This window comes from Berghia stephanieae, chromosome 7, assembly GCF_034508935.2.
Source record: "Berghia stephanieae isolate SIO BIC M18660-M18661 chromosome 7, UCSD_Bste_1.3, whole genome shotgun sequence".
NCBI lineage: Eukaryota > Metazoa > Mollusca > Gastropoda > Nudibranchia > Aeolidiidae > Berghia > Berghia stephanieae.
In genome coordinates, this window is record NC_088366.1 from 9,909,668 (window position 1) to 9,926,679 (window position 17,012).

At 37.3% G+C, this 17,012-nt stretch overlaps 1 protein-coding gene across 1 annotated transcript; it reads left to right on the forward strand.

Annotated features, from left to right (window-relative positions):
• Nucleotides 1-672: 672 nt before the first annotated feature.
• On the forward strand, nucleotides 673-9,512 carry LOC144976665 (GDP-D-glycero-alpha-D-manno-heptose dehydrogenase-like). Its single transcript, XM_078920994.1, has 3 exons — nucleotides 673-748; nucleotides 4,375-4,585; nucleotides 5,607-9,512. The coding sequence occupies exons 2-3, from the start codon at nucleotides 4,454-4,456 to the stop codon at nucleotides 6,459-6,461; spliced, it is 987 nt and encodes a 328-aa protein (XP_078777120.1). The 5' UTR covers nucleotides 673-748; nucleotides 4,375-4,453; the 3' UTR covers nucleotides 6,462-9,512.
• Nucleotides 9,513-17,012: the final 7,500 nt, after the last annotated feature.

A 17,012-nucleotide genomic window follows, 5' to 3' on the forward strand; every position in this document is an offset into this window, starting at 1 on the left:
GATAAGAATGAATACCTGGCAAGTTGTGGAAAAATACCTGGTAAACGCGCCCGGGGGAGACAAAGAAAAACACTCATAGACCAACTGAAGGGCTTCACCAACCTAACAATCCAAGAGCTGTTTGAAAAAGCAAGAGACAGGGAGGAATGGAGAGAGATAATTCATGCAGTATCCGAAGCCTGGACCAGGCATGGAACCTAGAAGAAGAAGAAGATACCCTTTAAAAAGGGAAAAGTATAGCAATCAAGTCTAATTATTTCTCTTCCCCCCCCCCCCCCCCCCCCCCCCCGGTAAATTGACTTTTCGGTGCACCTATTGTGAGTGTACTGTTGGCTTAGATCTATATTACACAACCTAATTCAGATTAACCGAAGGTGAAAACGATCTCCGATCCGATAGTCTAATTCCCGCTCATACAAAATCGAAACTCCGAATCTTCGTGCCTTTAACAAGGAAACAGTTGTAAATAGGTGTGTACCGTTCAGTAACATACTTTTTATTCTGCGACAAATACACTATTGTTGATTATAACTGTTTTAATTCAAATGGCGGATTTTGGGCCACTATTGCAGGTGAAGTAGGATAAAGTTGGCGGATTTCTGTCATAAAGTGGCGGTATTTTTGCAAAGGCACCTGGCAACACTCATCGCCAATCTCCTATATTATTGTATCATAATCATTCTGGCCGGCGCCGCGTTGTGTGCTTTTCTGTGCTAGTCGGTGTGCGAGTTATAGCGTTCCTTCAAAGGTTGGTGTGTGTGTTTAGGTTTTTGTTGTTGTTTGTTTTTGTTTTTTCGGCTTTTACTGTTTTCCCCCTCATATAATCGGGAGTAATCCACTTATCTGTAAGGTTTTGTTTAATAATAAAAGAGAACTACGATTGCAACGACTACTACTGCTACTACTACTACTACTACTACTACTACTACTACTACTACTACTACTACTACTACTACTACTACTACTACTACTACTACTACTACTACTACTACTATTACTACGACTACTACTACTACTACTACTACTACTACTACTACTACGACTACTACTACTACTACTCTCTCTCTCTTCTCTCTCTCTCTCTCTCTCTCTCTCTCTCTCTCTCTCTCTCTCTGTCTTTAAAAAAAATTATAGCGTAATTAAATTCTCGTTTATATTAACATTATTGGTTTTTAATAACACGTGGAATGAATACCTCATCAAATCACATTATTTCATGGTTTTCCTTTTTATTATATATATATATATATATATATATATATATATATATATATATATATATATATATATATAGAGAGAGAGAGAGAGAGAGAGAGAGTGTGTGTGTGTGTGTGAGAGAGAGAGTGAGTGTGTGTGTGTGTGAGAGAGTGTGTGTGTGTGCGTGTGTGTGTGAGAGAGAGAGTGTGTGTGTGTGTGAGAGAGAGAGAGTATCCGATAATAATCACACCATCACCAACATCACAGTCATCGTCATCATTATTTTAAACGGTCTATAGATAGTTCGAAGATGACGTCACTCAGGTCTTTGTTATTGTTTTTTGCCATCCGCGTTTATGAGTAATGCTCATTGAACTGTAAGCGTTCATGGATACACACAGTTTTGTGTGTTGGTCCGTTATACTTCCGGATGGCAATGTTGTGAGCTTCTTAGCCAAGCGCATACTATCTATTGATCCGGGTTATAATATTAATATTGTTTCAACACCCACGCCTGCTGCGGCCATTGACCGGGATGCAACAAGTGGTGTTGAATGTATCAAATATTATGGGCCCATCGATTTCAGCTGATTATGGGGGGAGGGATCGATTCGCGCCCCAGCCAGGTGGTGACCATTCATTGATTGATCTTGGCAAGTTTGGATAGATCGATACATTACATTCGTTTAGGGGGGGGGGGGGGGGGACTGATTGATTTTCGTTTTTTTTTTAATTGTGTTGGTTGATTTTTATTTTACATACGCGGGCACACGCACACACATTATACTTTGAGACCTCGTTGTAAGGTGCGTTATAAGTAAACTTATGATAATGATGATAACTATTATTATTATTATTATTATTATTATTATTATTATTATTATTATTATTATTATTATTATTCTTGGTATTATTATTATTACAGTGTAAGCCACCTAATCGGAGCAGCAGTGTTTTTATCCAGACATTGTTCCAATTAAGTGGTGTTTCAATTTTATCTGATTCACGTGCGATCTCCATTGGATCAACCTGTCAGCTCTACATAATATCTTTTGTAGTGGCTTTCATACTTTTATATATAGCAATAGTGATATAGATTATCCTTTTATTTGTTTGTCTAAAGTTTTCTTTTCTCTTCCTCACTACATTTAGTATCTCACTTGTCTTGTGTTCAGTGTTGTCAGGTGCCTTTTCAAAAATTCCGCTAACTTTATGTGAGTGAGAAATCCGCCAACATTATCCTACTTCACCTGCGACATTTGCCCAAAATCCACCAACATTATCCTACTTCACCTGCGACATTTGCCCAAAATCCGCCAACTTTATCCTACTTCACCTGCGACATTTGCCCAAAATCCGCCAACGTTATCCTACTTCACCTGCGACATTTGCCCAAAATCCGCCAACATTATCCTACTTCACTTGCGACATTTGCCCAAAATCCGCCAAAAAATTCGCCATTTGATTTAAAACAGTTATAATCAACAATAATGTATTTTTACAGAATAAAAATTGTGTTGCTCAACGCTACTCACCTATTTACAACTGTTTCCTTTTAAAAGGCACGAAGATTCGGAGTTTCGACTTTGTTTGAGCCGGAGTTAGACTGTCGGATAGTAATTGTTTTCACCTTCGTTAATCTGAATTAGGTTGTGTAATATAGATCTAGGCCAGCAGTTACTTTAGGGGTCGGGGGGGGGGGGGGGGGGGGGAGGGAGGGAGAAGAAGTAATTAGACTTGATTGCTATAATTTTACTTTTTTTTACAGAGGGTATACCAATAATCAAAAATCCGCCCAAAAAAAGCAACCCACCACCATCCCCCCCCCCCCCCCCCCCCACCACGCAATGATAAAAATCCACCAATTTGGCGGAAAATCCGCCAACCTGACAACACTGCATGTGTTGTCATTAAGGTCGAAACTCCGGGGGCATCGAAGATAATCGCGACTGTACTGTGAGTCTGGTGAGGACAAATTAATGGACGTGCCTAGGATTTTATTTTTATTTTATCGATTTCTCTGTCAAATTCAATTTGGCAGATCATTTTTAAAAAAATATTTTCGGGTTAAGAATTCCATATTCGGATGGTGCTTGGAAAAATGAAAAAAAAAAAATGGTTGAGATGAGCATTAACTCGTGACTGCGTGACCTGGTATGGGTGCTGTATTCTTTTGTTTGGGATAAGGCAATCAGATGGGATCGCTGTCAGTCCATGACGAGCCTCGAATGGGACTTGGCTTTTTGGGGGGTTTGTCTAGTGGCATGCCACTCGCTTTCGGGTCAGAAGGTCCTGAGTGGGAGTCTAGCTCGGCGCATAGTTCGAGTCCTCGGAAAAGGCTCTTTACTCACATTCTCTCACCGTACTCAGGTGTAAAATGAGTTCCTGGTCGTTAACAGCGTTCAGTGACAATGCTCTTCCGCGGAATCCCGGGATTTTGGGAATATCTCCGAAATTTTCCGCTGAATTTGCCGTGTCAAACATTTTCTTCAAAACCACAAAACACCACAATGTTTTATGTCATATTTTTACACCGTGCTCAGTCTAGCAAAATAAAAGCTCAAGCTTTTTTGGGTTTATTTTTGTTTTTTGTTTTTTTTGTGACATCTCTTCTTATTTCTGGCTGGGGTTCCTGACCTCCCATAGTGGACAGGGAGGCACTTACTGTGTCTCCCCCCCCCCCCATAATCTGTTTTCCAACATGCTTTCTTTTTTTGTCTTGGAATGAGATTACTTGGCTTTGTCCTGGCTGCATATCCTAGCTGGGAGGGAAACAGTCAAATGTATAGTTAGAGTTATGGGAGATGATATTTTTTGTCTTGTAAAAATTATCTATGTTATACACTGTATTGTTTTGTTTACATATTATATATGATTTGTAAACATTTGAGTGTATCCCTCTTAGTTGGGATCTGTGCTTGTGTCTGGATGAGACTTTTAGGTGACTCAAACAAAGTACTTTGATAGTGTGCTCTCGGAATCTACACCTGTTTCCTATTTGAACAGATTCCCCTTTGTCTTACCTTTTCTTGGGTACTTTAATTGTAATTCTAGAACTGTTTACTTTCCCATTGTCTTCATTTTTACTGGTCTGATATGGCTTTAATGTGTTGCAAGTCCTGTAAAACCGTAAAAAAAATAATAAAACCTTCTTATTTATATTTATACCTTTTACAGAGGGAAACACAGCAACTGATTTACCTTGCTACCAACTGACCCTCTCACTAATCCACCATCCACCTATACCAACTCGGCAATGTCAAACATCATGGACTACACTAACGGAGGCCAAGCTGTCACAGAGTGTCCAGGGAACATCCTGGTGACAGGGGGTGCTGGCTACATCGGATCCACTCTGGTGCCCATGCTGCTGAACAAGGGATATGAGGTGAGTGTACCTGCCAACCCTTTCTATTTTCACTCTGCCTATTCCACTATTCCGCCAATGTATATCGCAATATCTATTAAACATGCTCAAAGTGCTTTACAAAGGATCTCAAGCCAGCAGCCCACAATGTAAATGTAAGGCAAGATGTGATCTAGGCTAGTATTTTATGTACTAATATTAGTTATCATTTTCCCTGCATACCACGTGTCATTTTTCAAGTCAGTCTGAATGTATTTATTCATTTGTGTCAGTGCATGGCATAATCAGGCGGAAGGTTAAAATTTTTTGGTTTACATTTTTCTGCATTTTATGGAAGAATATGCTCCCAAGAGCATTTTAATCTTTATTTGAAGTAAATCGGATGATTTTTCATAAAGTTACGGTCAGATATATGGGAAAAGTATCCAGTAACTTTTCTCAAATTTCATACTTTTTCAACTTGACTAGCTGTAACAAGTATTTTGAAGTGAAATTAAGCTTTGATATTTCCCGAAGATGTACAAAAAGGTGTTGATTTAATATTTATAACAAGAACTCGTTTTTGATAAAAATTGACCCTCTAACTAAACTTAGCAATATCTCAGTTCAAACCTTTTCACCTTCGACTGATTTTGTCATTCACTGTAACATTTATTGACTTTGTACTGACCATTCAGACCCACAGTAGTGATTCATTTTACAGTTATATTGTTGCGGTTATGGATAGCTCAAATGGCATCCCAGCATTCTTTCTTGGAGTTAGACTTTGAATACCTTAACAACGCTTTTCTGTGTTCTTCTTTAAAGAAATAATTGACATTGTTTCAAGGGGCAGCATGGGTCAGCAGTACGGTCTTTGCTTCATACCCAAAAGGTACAGAGTTCAACTACCTGCCTCGTTGTGTGGCTTGAGCAAGTCACCTCGACCTCACTGACTTTCCCTTAGAATAGACCCAAAAGACAAATTTCCCCTTGGGGATGAAAATCAATGGAATTTTATTGTTTTTATTATTTTATTTTATTTTTTTTTTTTTTTCAACAGGTTACAGTCTATGATCTTTTTCAATGGGGAATTGGGCCACTCTTGCCTGTAGCTGAACACCCAAGGCTGACTTTACTGCGTGGGGACATAATGGATGAAGACAAACTAGGCGAGGCGATGGAGGGGAAAACGGGCATTGTTCACCTGGCAGCCATTGTAGGGTATCCAGCTTGCGACAAAGATAAAGACAACGCAAAGCGCATCAATGAAGACGGAACGAAAATGGTCACGTCGCATAAAAAACCCAACCAGGCTCTGATCTATGCCAGCACTGGATCCTGCTACGGGGCCGTCGATGGAGTCTGTAATGAGGAAACCAAAATCAGCCCTCTTACTACGTACGGTAGTACTAAGGCTAAAGGAGAGGAGCACGCTTTATCTGTCAACGGTACAGCTCTACGATTAGCCACTGTGTTTGGCATTTCCCCTCGCATGCGCCTGGATTTGCTCGTCAACGATCTCACATACAAAGCTCTCACCATCAAGCACTTTGATTTGTACGAAGGTCATTTCCGACGGACATTCTTGCACGTCCGCGACGCAGCTCGCGCTTTCATATTTGCTCTCGAGAACCAAAAATCGATGGCCGGCCAAGCTTTTAACGTAGGAGACGAGAGGATGAACTTGACCAAGAACGAAGTCGCCGCTGTCATCGGAAAGCAAGTTCCCTACTGTAACATTGTACCATCGACTGACGGAGAGGATAAGGACAAGAGGGATTACGAAGTCAGTTACGAGAAAATCCGAAAGCTCGGGTTCCGTTCGACAGTGACAGTTGAAGACGGTGTTGCTAAATTGGTTCAAGTTCTCCCCAACATGTTGGACTTTGAGGTAGCTCGTAGTAAAAATGTTTGATGTGTGTGCGGGGTGATTTGTATTGTCCTAAAGAATGAAAGTACGGGGTAATGTTACAGAGGACAGATTTGGGGATATCATATTACAAGGGATCAATATATAAAGTCAATACAAAGCTGCTAGAAGCTATGGATTGTAAAAAGTAAAGTACCAAAATTGAATATTACTGCTTCAAAACAGAATATATTCCTCAAATTAGACTTTTTCGGGTTCAAAACCCATCTTCAGCCAATGACAAAAACAGTTAAAATCTTTAAACACATCATGTTAAGTCTAGACTAGTGGCATTTTCTGAAAAAGTGTATTGAGCCCGAAATTTAATGTGAAATGATTTTCTCTTTTGAAGTTTTGGTATACAGTTTTGATCAATATTTAACTCATTTTGTATATTTTGCATTACGATTGATTGATTGATTGAATGTTATTGATTATAATGTGATTTTAAATTTGAACGAAATCTACTCTTAATTTCTTTTTCTTTTCTTTTTTTCTTTTGATTTTACACATTTTTTTATTTTTTATTGTGAAGTTTGAAGAGTTATTGTAAAATTTGATCAAATTAATAACTTTTCGTCTTCAAGCGATGTTGAAGAATAAATAGTAAAGAAATTAAGAATGACAATCAAAATTGCCTGCATTTCTCCTCAGGGTGATGTTAACGTTGATGCTTAAAGCTCGAAAACAATATTAACAATATACAATGAAATGGAAGCTTGCTTTTCGGATCGGAAGGTCCTGGTTTCGAGCCTCGCTCTGCGCATAGTTGACTCCTTGGAAACATATGATTTGTAGACTTTTGAGTGCATTCCTCTTAGTGGAATTTTGTGCTGGTTTCTGGGTGAAACTTTTAGGTGATCTCAAACTAAGTACACTGATAGTGTGCTCTTGGAATCTACATCTGTTCCCTATTTTTAAACCATTTCTCCTATGTCTTACTTTTTCCTCAAATCCTTTTATTTGTTCATCTAGAATGTTTTTACTGTCCAATTTTCTTCATTTTTTTTTGGCGCGGATATGGCCCAAATGTCTTGCAAACACCGTAAAAACCTTTAAAAAAATAATTTAAAAAAAAAACACAAAAACACCCCAATAAAAACAAGCTTCATTCATCGTGTTTTGTATAAAAAGAGGAGAGCCGAAAATCGTCCACATTATTGGTCTTTGTGGATTAAATTCAGGCTTCCGTTCCATTTCCTATTGTTGGTTGTTCATTCCCCCCAAGGAAGACCTTTTCCATAGGGAATGAGATTAGCGGAAGAGTAGCGTCCCTTGATTGGATGTCACCTTACAGAGAGAACGTCAATTTGGTTTTGCGCATGCGTCTCTCTCGTCCTCGCTTTTGGTGAAGTGTCTCAAGCCGCTTTCACCGGAAGCGAGGACGAGAGACGCATGCGCACAACCAACATGACGTTCTCTCTCTAATAACTTTTCCACCGGTGACGTCCAATCAAGGGACGCTACTCTTCCGCTAATCTCATTCCCTATAGGTTCTGTGACACGAATTCAAATCTGCCTACTGCTACGAAATATTCGTAGTTCTAGTTCTATGAACTTTTGGCTTCAATCTCACCACCAAGTTACAAAATAGGAGCAGGCACTGGTGACAAGTAAAAAAATAAAAAGAGCTTTTATATAGTGCAATATCCGCTAAATATGCTCAAAGCGCTTTACAAAGGGTCCCCACCAACAGCAACAGGTAACACGTAGAACGAGACATGACACATGTAGGCGATATTACAATTTTTTCCGACATAGACGACGCTGTTAACGGCCAGGTACTCAGTTTACACCCTAACACGATGAACGATGAGAGAATGTGAGTAATGAGCCTCTTCCAAAGAGTAAACTATGCACCAAGCCGAGACTCGGACCTAGTACCTTCCGATCCAAAGGCGAGTGTCGTACTACAAGATCACATAGCTGCACAATGGTAAAGTTATGAACAAAAAAAAGTATGTGAACGAGTGGCAGACAAAACAAAAAGGAAAATTTTGGTGAAGAAAAAACAAATTCCAAATAAAATCTTTTTGCTTCTACTTCTAGAGGGGGTTTCGAACCTCAGAAGCTCTTAATGTGGATCCCCAGTTGGGCTTTAATATATGCTATAAAATTAAAATAATTTAACTGCACCTGGCGGTTGCAAGGTTGTAGTCGGACACCTCCTTAGTTATAATAAATATTTGATATGATCATATATTATTTATAACACAGATATTTCTTGACTCAATCATCTGACTCCCTTATTGATTTTTATGTTGTATTTCATCTTGTAATTGTAATTGTAATCAGCACCCTGTTTTCTTCCATCAACGCTTATCATTGGTGAATATTGTACATTTCCAAAAAGCATTGCTCCTGGGTTGGGTTCCTGACCTCCCGTAGTGGGCAGGGTGGCACTTTCTGTGCCTTCGATCCCGTTATGTCTGTTGTCCAATTTGCTTTCTCTCTTTGTCTTGGAATATTACTTGGTTTTGTCCTGGCTCTGGCTGGATACCCTGGCTGAGAGGGAAACAGTCAAATGTATTTTGGGAGATGATTTTTTTTTTCCTTGTAAATCATCTCTCTGTTACGCACTATATTATGTTTTGTTTACGTATTCCATATGATTTGTAGATATTTGAGTGCATTCCTCTTAGTGGGGACCTGTGCTTGGGTCTGGATGAGACTTAAGTGATCTTAAACTAAGTACTTTGATAGTGTGCTCTTGGAATCTACATCTGTTTCCTATTTGAACTACTTCCCCTTTGTCTTACGTTTTCTCACGTGCTTTCAATTGTAAATCTATAACTTTTTGACTATCCCATCTTCTTCTTTTTTACAGCCACTGAAATGACCTAAATGTGTAGCAAGCGCTATAAAAACCCTTAAAAATCAAAACAAACAAGCACTTTATTGTGCCAATAGCTGTCAGGAATGTTTTTACAATGCTTCTGATCTCGTCCACTTTCTCTTAATTTTATCTGAAGTGCCTGGCAAAAAATATATCTAAAACTTTTTGACTATTTCATCACCCTCACCCATATTATCCTACAATAAAATGACCTATTTCTATTACTGCCTCAATAATCATTCATTTTATGATTAAAAACAATCAAAAGAATTTTTATTTTTTTTAATGAAAAATAAAAAAAATAAACAACTTGTTGGATTGAATGTGATAAGTTAAAAGGGGAAAAAAAAAAGAATTAATAATAACTACAAAGTGACATTATTATTGTGTCCGTACAATTTCTTGTGAATTTAGTACACAATTCTAAAACCATGACATGTAAATATTTTCTCCACCAGTTAAGTGACAGGGATGGCAAAGGATGTATTGAGTTAAGTGACAGGGATGGCAAAGGATGTATTGAGTTAAGTGACAGGGATGGCAAAGGATGTATTGAGTTATGTGACAGGGATGGCAAAGGATGTATTGAGTTAAGTGACAGGGGTGGCAAAGGATGTATTGAGTTAAGTGACCGGGGGGCAAAGGATGTATTGAGTTAAGTGACAGGGTGGCAAAGGATGTATTGAGTTATGTGACAGGAATGACAAAGGATGTATTGAGTTATGTGACAGGGATGGCAAATGATGTATTGAGTTAAGTGACAGGGATGGCAAAGGATGTATTGAGTTAAGTGACAGGGATGGCAAAGGATGTATTGAGTTAAGTGACTGGGGTGGCAAAGGATGTTCAAGTCCAAAAATTGCATCACTGTTTCTGCTCTGTTGGGGAAAATAGGGTCTCAAAGCGGTATCATGTTGGTATGAACTGAGTGCCAGAAATTTCATTTATTGACACAGATGTCTTTATTGGTGTTAATTTTTATTCATAATATTGGCGGGGAGAATAAAATATATTTCTTGCATTACAAAAGAACAAAACAAACCCAACAAAAACAAACCAAAAAAAAAATAATAATAATAATAATTATAATAAAGTTCATATTTTCTTTCGATTAACTTCTCTATTCACTTATACTTATAGAGACCCAGTCCATTCCTGCACAGTACCGTGCTGAGACGATGGGTTACAAATGACCATAAGAAGTTGTTCTTTCACATTTACCACTATGCACTGCTTACGTTATCGTACTGGTATTTGACCTGTGTGAACTGTAAGATAAACCCGTTTTATATACAGAAACTCGTAGATCTCTCAGATCGGATTTGACAATTTTTTTTTAACTTTTGGTTTTTGATTCGTGTGTGTTCGTGTGGAAAGGTGTTGGGGGGAGGTGGAAGGTTGGGGGTTCCTTGATTAGAAAAAAAAAAAAGTAAAATAAAAAGTCATGGTTTTGGTCAAATGGTTTAGTCTTTCCTTTCCTTCCCCTTGTTCAAATGTAATGCATTGTCTACCCGACTTTAGAAGACTTACTGATGACAATTTATTTTCACTCAGACTTTGGATTCTACTTTTGTTGTCTAGTTTTATCTTCCTCCCGCCCCCTCCCCCCTTTCTACATCTGTTTCCTATTTGAATCAATCCCCCCCCTCCCCCCTTTCTACACCTGTTTCCTATTTGAATCAACCCCCCCCCCCCCCCCCTCCTTATCTTACCTTTTCTTATGTGCTTTAATTGTAACTATGCATGTTTACTGGCGCTGATATAACGTCAATGTGTTGCAAGCGCCGTAAAACCCTTAAAATCAAACAAACAATCCCCCCCCCCCCCCCCCCAACAAAAGGAATTGTGGGTCCCACATCAAATAAACATTCCCTTTTTAGATTTTTATTTTTATTATTTTAATTTTACCTATTTATTTTTTTTTCTAGATTTATTTTGGTATTTTATCCTGAATATAATCATTGGCATTTTATGTTACATTTATGTATGAATTCAACAGCATTATTATTCTAAATTCCAAATAATTTGGTTATGTTCATTTTTGATTTTGATCATTGAGTAGCTGTAGTCTTTTTCTTGAATTTACTGTCAGTAAGGGTGGCAGACGAACGGATGTTCAGGAGAGCAATTTTTGTTGTTGTAAACATTAAATTTTGTTGTAATACATATCATTATGTGTTCTTGTAATTCGTTTGTTTTTGGGTTTTTTTTGTTTTTGTTTTTTTTCTAATCTTAATGTAAATTAGAAACATCATACTCTCTCTATAGGGAATGAGATTAGCTTTTCCGCCGGTGACGTCAAAGACTATGGGTGACGTCCAATCAAGGGACGCTACTCTTCCGCTAATCTCATTCCCTATTGGTTCTGTTCCTAAAACATGATGATGCAAGTGTCTACTTCGGATTGTTTATCAATCTAATCCTTTTTCTTTCTTTTATATAGTATTGATGGAACATAGTATAAACCTATTCCGCCCACTAGATCATTCGTGTCTGGGTGGGGTTCCCGACCTCCCACAGTGGGCAGGGAGGTACTTGCTGTGTCTTCTACCACCCTGTGTCTGTTTTCCAACATGTTTTCTGTCTTTGTCTTTGAATGAGATAACTTGGTTTTGTCCTGGCCCTGGCTGGATATCCTGGTTGGGAGGGAAACAGTCAAATGTACAGTTAGTTTTGGGAGATGATATTTTTTTTCTTGTAAATCATCTCTCTGCTATGCACTGTATTATGTTTTGTTTATGTAATATATGATTTGTAAACATTTGAGTGTTTTCTTCTTAGCGGGGACCTGTACTTGTGTCTGGATGAGACTTTTAGGTGATCTCAAACTAAGTACTTTGATAGTGTGCTCTTGAATCTAATCTACATCTGTTCCCTATTTGAACCAATTCCCCTTTGTCTGTCTTATTCTTGGATGCTTTAATTGTAATTCTAAAACTTTTTACTATCCCACATTCTTCCTTATTACTGGCGCTGATATGACCTAAATGTGTTGCAAGTGTCGTAAAACCCTTAAAAACAAAACCAGATAATTCGTGTCGACACCTGACTGGGGTCCTTTGATTTCCCACTGTGGGCAGGAGGCCACCACTTGCTCTGTCTTCTATCCCCTATCTGGGTGGGGTTCCTGACTTCCCATAGTGGGCAGGGAGTTACATACTGTGTCTTCTATCCCCTTATATCTGTTTTCCAAATGCTTTCTATCGTTGTCTTGGAATGAAATTACTTGTTTTTTTCCTGGCCCTAGTCGGAGTCCTGGCTGGGAGGGAAACAGTCAAATGCATAGTTATTGTTTTGGGAGATGATATTTTTTTTCCTTGTAAATCATCTCTCCGTTATGTATTATTGTATGTTATTTTCTGGGTGGGGTTCCTGACCTCCCATAGTGGGCAGGGGGGTACATACTGTGTCTTCTATCCCCTTATATCTGTTTTCCAACATGCTTTCTGTCTTTGTCTTGGAATGAGATTACTTGGTTTTGTCCTGGCCAGATGCCCTGGCTGAGAGGGAAACAGTCGAATGTATAGTTAGTTTTGGGAGATGATATTTTTTTCACTGTAAATCATCTCTCTGTTATGCACTGTATTATGCTTTCTTTATATTATATATGATTAGTAAAACATTTGAGTGTGTTCCTCTTAGCCGGGACCTGTACTTGTGTCTGGATGAGACTTTTAGTGATCTTAAACTAAGTACTTTGATAGAGTGCTTTTGGAATCTACACCTGTTTCTTTTTTGAACCAATTCCCCTTTGTCTTCCCTTTTCTTGGATGCTTTATTGTAATTCTAGAACTTTTTACTATCCCATTTTCTTCCTTTTTACTGGCGCTGATATGACCATAATGTGTTGCAAGCACCGTAAAACCCTTAAAAACAAAAACAAAAACAATATGTGTTATTTTAAATGTATAATGTATTTGAGTGTATTCCTCTTTTTTGGACTTTGTGCTTGTGTCCGGATAAGACTTATAGGTGATCTCAAACTAAGTACATTGATGGTATGCTCTTGGAATTTACATCTGATCCCTATTTGTTCCCAGTTCCCCTATGTCTTACTTTTTCTTGGGTGCTTTATTTGTAATTCTAGAACTTTTTACTATCCCATTATCTTCCTTTTTACTGGCGCTGATATAACCTAAATGTGTTGCAAGCGCCGTAAAACCCTTAAAAACAAAACAAAAAACTATCCCCTATATTATCCGTTTTCAGAGTTGCTTTCTGTCTTTTGTCTTAGAATAGGATTACTTGTTGTTTTCTTTCTCCTGGCCCTTGCCAGAGTCCTTAGCTGAGAGGGAAACTGTCTAATGCGTATCATAAGATGTTAAATGAACTGAGGAAGATAAAAAAAAGAAGAAACCTTTCATCAAGACACGCCAAACAACAGTCATAGAAAAACATCAACTCTCTCCTTACCACCTACAGCAAAATCGTCACATTTGTTACGACACAATGTACATTTTTTTCTTATCCAGATATAAGTTGTACATCACAATGATCTTTGTTTAAGGGGCGGTTTGGGTCTTTTCTAAAAAAAATTAATTACCTATATTGGGCGGTTTTAATCATTCTGTATCGTCAATATAGGTTAAAAAACATTTATGGTGAAAAATTTTAATTATCTGTGTTGATACCCATTTTGCAATCTAATTTGGGGGTCTGACATAAAAAAATATAACAATCTTGTGGCAAACGTTCCACAAAAACTAATGAAGGAATGACCTCCATATTCTTCCCTCTTGTCAACATTGTACTATAGTGTGTCACCATAGAGAGATTTTACGGCTTTAGCTTATGGAATTTTTATTAGAACATTACAAAGTTGAGAATCAAAATGTTATGACAAAATTGATGTAAAAAATTCAGATTTAGGATTATAATTTAAAATTTACATAGCTTATCAAAAAAATATCTCTATGGTGACATAAAAGATTATCTCTGTAATAACTGTGGACATTTTCAGGCAATTTCATTGAATAGATTCTGAGAAACGTTTGACACAGTTTCCCATACCTTTAGAAAAATGACAAATTGAGAAAATAGCAAAATGGCTTCCCGTTTTTCACACATTTCTTACTACCTGTACCATTTTCGACTTTGTTTTTCGTGCCTTTATAGTCTACTTTAAGAATTTGGACTTCAATTATATTATTTCTAAGATAATAAAATATCATTTTCCACCAAAATCTCAAAAACAAATTTATGAAGGATTTTCCTAATAATTAGACCCAAACTGCCCCTTAAATAACAAGAAGATAAAGCTGTTTTGTGGAGAGCTTGTTTGAGTTTAATTTAACAATCCATTTCCCTGCTGGGTAAGCCTGCCATTTTGGGGAAAATACTGAAAAGGATCTGTAAGGGGAGAGTTGACTGATAAATGGGGTATTCTGGTTGGGGTTCCTGACCTCCCATAGTAGGCAGGGAGGTACTTCTGGTTGGGGTTCCTGACCTCCCATAGTAGGCAGGGAGGTACTTGCTGTGTCTTCTATACCCCTCGTATCTGTTTTCCAAATTGCTTTCTGTCTTTGACTTGGAATGAGATTACTTGGTTTTATCCTGGCCCTGGACGGATTCCTTGCCGAGAGGGAAACAGTCAAATATATAGATAGTATTGGGAGATGATATTTTTTCCTTGTAAATCATCTCTCTGTTATGCATTGTATTATGTTTTGTTTACATATTATATTATATGATTTGTAAACATTTGAGTGTGTTCCTCTTTTTAGGGAACTGTTCTCGTGTCTGGATGAGACTTTCAGGCGATCTCAAACTAAGTACTTTGATAGTATGCTCTTGGAATCTGCATCTGTTTCCTATTTGAACAAACTCCCCTTTGTCTTACCTGTTCTTGGGTGCTGTAATTGTAATTCTAGAACTTTTTACTATCCCATTTTCTTCCTGTTTACTTGCGCTGAGTTGACATTTATTTATCTGACATGGCAGTTTTTTGCAGTGCTTGCGGCCGCAAAATATCACCGATTTGCAAATGCGTCCGCAAAATCTGAAATTTTTTAGTGCAAATTTTCGAGATTTTGCAAAGAAAAAAAAACAATAATAATAAATTTTTAAAAAGGCTTTAAAAAAAGACGATTTTCCCCCCTTGATAGCTCGTTTAGAACGTGAAAGATCAAGAATAGTTTCTTTTTTACTATCCCATTTTCTTCTCTTTTTTTACTGGCGCTGATATGGCTTTATATTTGTTGCAAGCGCCGTGAAACCCTTAATAACAAACAAATACATTTCTCTTTCATGAACTAATTATGGGCTTTTAGAAAAATTAGCCGCAGACTTTTTGCAAATTTTGCTGTTTTTAGCTTGCAAACCGCCATGTCAGCTTAAGGTAATGCAAAACCCATAAAAACAAACAAACAAAACAAAGGCGTTTAACTATAAGATGTTAAATGAACCGAGGAAGAAAAAGAAGAATAAATAATTCATCAATACTCCGCAGCAGCCTCTTATGGTTTTCATACTACTATGTTATGACGATCGACCCAATCAGCAAAGTCTGGTCCGCATTCGTGCACCGTCGCAAACCCGCCGGGTAGCATCGCAAACAACGGTACACACTTCTAAGTGTGTCATAGACAAATATTTATTGATAAACGAGGTATTCAACGTTCAAAGTCTGCCAAGTCGCTTTTTCACCATTTGTAAAAAAAAAACCCTGCAAATTTCGTCTATGTTTTTTGACAGACGGTTTATGAAAAGATACAATTGCTACAAAACGGATTTTTATTTTATTCGATCCAAAAACCAAACAGGTACGAGTTACACTAATATAAAGGACTGTGTCAAGTTATTAATTAATGTTAATAAAATGTTTTTGTCCATATAATATTATAGTTATACGTATTCTTTCCTTCTTTATGTTTTTATTTTATTGTTTATGTCTACAACATTTCATTAACCCAAAGACAAAATTTAATCAGTTTTATGACTTAAAATCAAAAGTAACCTAACTGTATGTTATGGACAGCTTTAATTATTATAATGAAATTATGCATAATATTATAATTTTGATCCTCCGTTAAGTTAAAGGGGGAACATAATTGAGAATACACTCAAGCCTAATTTAAAGAAATGTGTTGTTGTTTTGTGGGTTTATTTTGTTGGGGTTTTTTTGGTGTGTGTGTGTGGGGTGGGGGGGGGGGGGGGTTGTTTTTCTTGTGTATTTTCTTTGTTTTGTTTTTATATCTTTTGTTTGTTTGGTTGTTTTTTTTGGGGTTTTTTTTTTTTGTTGTTTTTTTTTATTTTTATTTGAATTTAATTTTTTTATTTATTTATTTATTTATTTATTTTTTTGTTTTCTAGATAGTGGGTGGGGTGGGTGACCTTCAGATATAAAATTCAGTTGTCAATAGTGTAAGTTACAGTAGTTATCATTTACCTTTGCATAATATCTACAATATGTATTCATATACATAACCATATCATGGCTGTTTACTGATCGCTGGTTTTTTTTGTCTATCATTGATAGTGATAATTATGATGATAATGTTATCTATGAGTGACTGATAACAATTATGCTCTTGTTATAAATTATGGCTGTTGTTTTAGTTTTGTTCTCTCAGATTATTTTTGGTTCGTTATCTGTGTTGGTCTTATCAACCTATTTTGTGTTAATGTATTACTATGCTTTAGTTAAAATTGCCTCTCTCTCTCTCTCTCTCTCTCTCTCTCTCTCTTCTCTCTCTCTCTCTCCTCTCTCCTCTCTCTCTCTC

Excerpts from the sequence above, each read along its gene's own strand:
- LOC144976665 (XM_078920994.1), top strand. The coding sequence starts at position 4,454 with ATGTCAAACATCATGGACTACACTAACGGAGGCCAAGCTGTCACAGAG. Across the intron at positions 4,586-5,606 it reads TGCTGAACAAGGGATATGAG|GTTACAGTCTATGATCTTTT; the intron begins GTGAGTGTACCT and ends TTTTTTCAACAG.